Source organism: Phytophthora infestans, genomic scaffold (genome assembly GCF_000142945.1).
Source record: "Phytophthora infestans T30-4 supercont1.55 genomic scaffold, whole genome shotgun sequence".
Lineage (NCBI taxonomy): Eukaryota > Oomycota > Peronosporomycetes > Peronosporales > Peronosporaceae > Phytophthora > Phytophthora infestans.
This window is the reverse complement of record NW_003303704.1, coordinates 15,474-20,056: the sequence shown is the minus strand read 5'-3', so window position 1 is coordinate 20,056 and position 4,583 is coordinate 15,474. Positions and strand designations below refer to the sequence as shown.

The window sequence follows — 4,583 nt, the reverse complement described above, 5'->3', positions numbered from 1 at the left end:
GAGTTCAACCACTCGGCTGTACTAAGTACGAATTTATTTTCATCTTAAGTACGAATTTTTCTTTCTTAACAACTATTTTTTATAATCCTAAAAACAATTTTCGTCAGATTAAGCACGATTGATCTTTATGTATAGTACGAATTTTATTCATCTCAAGTACGAATTTTTCTTTATCTTAAGTACTAGTTTTTCTATATCTTAAGTACCTTTTTTTCTTCATTATAAGTACGAAAGTATTTATTCTTAAGTTTGAATGTTTCTTCATTTTAAGTACGAATTATAGTTCCAGTGGTATTAAAACATGATATTTATTAATACGTTCACAGCTTTGATTTTTCGGGTTTGTTTTTATTTTTCTTTATAGGACATGATTTAATAATATATATCTTGTCCTCCAAACAAAACTAAAATCAAAAACCGAAAAATCGAAGCCCTGACTGGTTGGATTTTAATATAAATCGTGTCCTCCAAAGAAGAATTAAATCAAAAACCGAAAAATCCAAATCGATTCTGATCAAATTAGATGCCATAATATTATTAGCACCTCTTATTTGATCAGAATCAATTTAGTTCTATCAATAGTACTACAATCTTACTTCCGATTGCGCTCTCGAGCGCCGTGTCATATTGCTGTCATTCGACAATTCTCCATGGCTGAAAGTTTCACCGTTCAAGACCACTTCGTGGAGCTGGGATACACCATCGATGATTTCACTAAGGGCCCGATATCTCACCAATGCCGCGGGTGCGGGTAAAAAGTATCGCCTGATCGACATTTTTTCGTAAGAAAAAAAAACAAGCCTCAGCAAGTCGAGGGCGAGGAAGCACTACAAGGTGTGCAAGGGCAAGAAAACGTCGAAGGTCAAGGAGCCCTTTAAGTCTAAGAACCCGCGTTTCCAGGACCATACATTTTCTTCGAAAGCGAAGTGTGTGACGAATTAATGAGGGTAGCCTAGTTTTATTAAAAACGATAATAAAACAACTACATCCTTGACAACACCCGATGGCAGCCGTTGCCAAGCCATAAGGGTTTAGGGTTTAGTATAGAGGTTCCTAAAAAAACTAGCCTAACAAGTGCACCTGAAATTTCGCACACATATGTCAAAAGATATAAATATTCTGCTCACAAAGTTTTAATACAACGGGCACCGGCAAGTATACAAAAACTAAGAAATACCGATACAGCAAAAACAAGCATATTAACATATGATTTTCTCAACGAATATGAAATCAGCGGTGTCGGTTTAGGGGGGCTACGTCACGTTCCTAGGCCTAAAAAAGGGGAAGAACAGTCTTAAACTGAGCAATGTATTAAACTCATTTTAAGTACGAATTTTTCTTCATCTTAGATACAATTTTTCCTATATTTTAAGTACAATTTTATTTTGATTCAAATCACGAATCGTCTTATCTTAAGTACGATTTTTCATATAAGTTCGAATATTATTTTTCCTAAGTACGAATTTATCTTCATCTTAAGTACGAATTTTTCTTTTTTAACAACTATTCTTTATTATCCTTAAAACAATTTTCTTCAGATTAAGCACGATTGATCTTTATTTTAAGTACGAAATTTTATATCTTAAGTACGAAGTTTTCTTTGTCTTAAGTACTAGTTTTTCTTTATCTTAAGTACCTTTTTTTCTTCATTTCAAGAACGAAAGTGTTTTATTCTTAAGCTTAAATGTTTCTTCATTTCAAGTACGAATTATAGTTCCAGTGGTATTAAAACATGATATATATTAATACGTTCACAGCTTTGATTTTTCGGGTTTTGTTTTTATTGTTTTTTATAGGACATGATTTAACAGTATATATCTTGTCCTCCAAAGAAAACTAAAATCAAAAACCGAAAAATCGAAGCCCTGACTGGTTGGATTTTAATATAAATCGTGTCCTCCAAAGAAGAATTTAATAAAAAACCGAAAAATCCAAATCGATTCTGATCAAATTAGATGCCATAATATTATTAGCACCTCTAATTTGATCAGAATCGATTTAGTACTATCAATAGTACTACTATCTTACTTCCGATTGCGCTCTCGAGCGCCGTGTCATATTGCTGTCATTCGACAATTCTCCATGGCTGAAAGTTTCACCGTTCAAGACCACTTCGTGGAGCTGGGATACACCATCGATGATTTCACCAAGGGCCCGATATCTACCCAATGCCGCGGGTGCGGAAAAAAGTATCGCCTGATCGACATTTTTCGTAAGAAAAAAAAACAAGCCTCAGCAAGTCGAGGGCGAAGAAGCACTACAAGGTGTGCAAGGGCAAGAAAACGTCGAAGGTCAAGGAACCCTCTAAGTCCAAGAACCCGCGTTTCCAGGACCATACATTTTCTTCGAAAGCGACGTGTGTGACGAATTAATGAGGGTAGCCTGGTTTTATTAAACACAATAATAAAACAACTACATCCTTGACAACACCCGATGGCAGCCGTTGCCAAGCCATAAGGGTGTAGGGTTTAGGGTTTAGTATAGAGGTTCCTGAAAAAAAAAAAACTAGCCTAACAAGTGCACCTGAAATTTCGCACACATATGTCAAAAGATATAAATATTCTGCTCACGAAGTTTGAAATCCAACGGGCACCGGCAAGTATACAAAAACTAAGAAATACCGATACAGCAAAAACAAGCATATTAACATATGATTTTCTCAACGGATTTGAAATCAGCGGTGTCGGTTTAGGGGGGCTATGTCAAGGTCCTAGGCCTAAAAAAGGGGCAGAACAGTCTTAAACTGAGCAATGTATTAAACTCATTTTAAGTACGAATTTTTCTTCATCTTAGATACAATTTTTCCTATATGTTAAGTACAATTTTATCTTTATTCTAAGCACGAATGGTCTTATATTAAGTACGATTGTATCATATAAGTACGAATATTATTTATCCTAAGTACGAATTTATCATCATCCCAAGTACGAATTTTTCTTTTTTAACAATATTTTTTATTATCCTTAAAACAATTTTCTTCGGATTAAGCACGATTGATCTTTATTTTAAGTACGACTTTTATTCATCTTAAGTACGAATTTTTCTTTATCTTAAGTACTAGTTTTTCTTTATCTTAAGTACCTTTTTTTCTTCATTATAAGTACGAAAGTATTTATTCTTAAGTTTGAATGTTTCTTCATTTTAAGTACGAATTATAGTTCCAGTGGTATTAAAACATGAACTATATTAATACGTTCACAGCTTTGATTTTTCGGGTTTGTTTTTATTTTTCTTTATAGGATATGATTTAATAATATATATCTTGTCCTCCAAACAAAACTAAAATCAAAAACCGAAAAATCGAAGCCCTGACTGGTTGGATTTTAATATAAATCGTGTCCTCCAAAGAAGAATTAAATCAAAAACCGAAAAATTCAAATCGATTCTGATCAAATTAGATGCCATAATATTATTAGCACCTCTAATTTGATCAGAATCGATTTAGTACTATCAATAGTACTACTATCTTACTTCCGATTGCGCTCTCGAGCGCCGTGTCATATTGCTGTCATTCGACAATTCTCCATGGCTGAAAGTTTCACCGTTCAAGACCACTTCGTGGAGCTGGGATACACCATCGATGATTTCACCAAGGGCCCGATATCTACCCAATGCCGCGGGTGCGGAAAAAAGTATCGCCTGATCGACATTTTTCGTAAGAAAAAAAAACAAGCCTCAGCAAGTCGAGGGCGAAGAAGCACTACAAGGTGTGCAAGGGCAAGAAAACGTCGAAGGTCAAGGGACCCTCTAAGTCCAAGAACCCGCGTTTCCAGGACCATACATTTTCTTCGAAAGCGACGTGTGTGACGAATTAATGAGGGTAGCCTGGTTTTATTAAACACAATAATAAAACAACTACATCCTTGACAACACCCGATGGCAGCCGTTGCCAAAGCCATAAGGGTGTAGGGTTTAAGGTTTAGTATAGAGGTTCCTGAAAAAAAAAAACTAGCCTAACAAGTGCACCTGAAATTTCGCACACATATGTCAAAAGATATAAATATTCTGCTCACGAAGTTTGAAATCCAACGGGCACCGGCAAGTATACAAAAACTAAGAAATACCGATACAGCCAAAACAAGCATATTAACATATGATTTTCTCAACGGATTTGAAATCAGCGGTGTCGGTTTAGGGGGGCTATGTCAAGGTCCTAGGCCTAAAAAAGGGGCAGAACAGTCTTAAACTACGCAATGTATTAAACTCATTTTAAGTACGAATTTTTCTTCATCTTAGATACAATTTTTCCTATATGTTAAGTACAATTTTATCTTTATTCTAAGCACGAATGGTCTTATATTAAGTACGATTGTATCATATAAGTACGAATATTATTTATCCTAAGTACGAATTTATCATCATCCCAAGTACGAATTTTTCTTTTTTAACAACTATTATTTATTATCCTTAAAACAATTTTCTTCGGATTAAGCACGATTGATCTTTATTTTAAGTACGAATTTTATTCATCTTAAGTACGAATTTTTCTTTATCTTAAGTACTAGTTTTTCTTTATCTTAGGTTTCTTTTTTTCTTCATTTTAAGAACGAAAGTTTTTTATTCTAAAGTTTGAATGTTTCTTC

The 4,583-nt window shown here is 34.4% G+C and overlaps 2 protein-coding genes across 2 annotated transcripts; both read left to right on the top strand.

Moving 5' to 3' along the window:
• Positions 1-2,082: 2,082 nt before the first annotated feature.
• Positions 2,083-2,372, top strand: PITG_17447 (uncharacterized protein; the record flags this gene model as incomplete). Its single annotated transcript, XM_002896635.1, has 2 exons — positions 2,083-2,177; positions 2,237-2,372. 2 exons carry the CDS (start codon positions 2,083-2,085, stop codon positions 2,370-2,372), a joined length of 231 nt encoding a protein of 76 aa, XP_002896681.1.
• Positions 2,373-3,525: 1,153 nt separating this feature from the next.
• PITG_17446 (uncharacterized protein) lies at positions 3,526-3,815 on the top strand (the record flags this gene model as incomplete). Its single annotated transcript, XM_002896634.1, has 2 exons — positions 3,526-3,620; positions 3,680-3,815. 2 exons carry the CDS (start codon positions 3,526-3,528, stop codon positions 3,813-3,815), a joined length of 231 nt encoding a protein of 76 aa, XP_002896680.1.
• Positions 3,816-4,583: the final 768 nt, after the last annotated feature.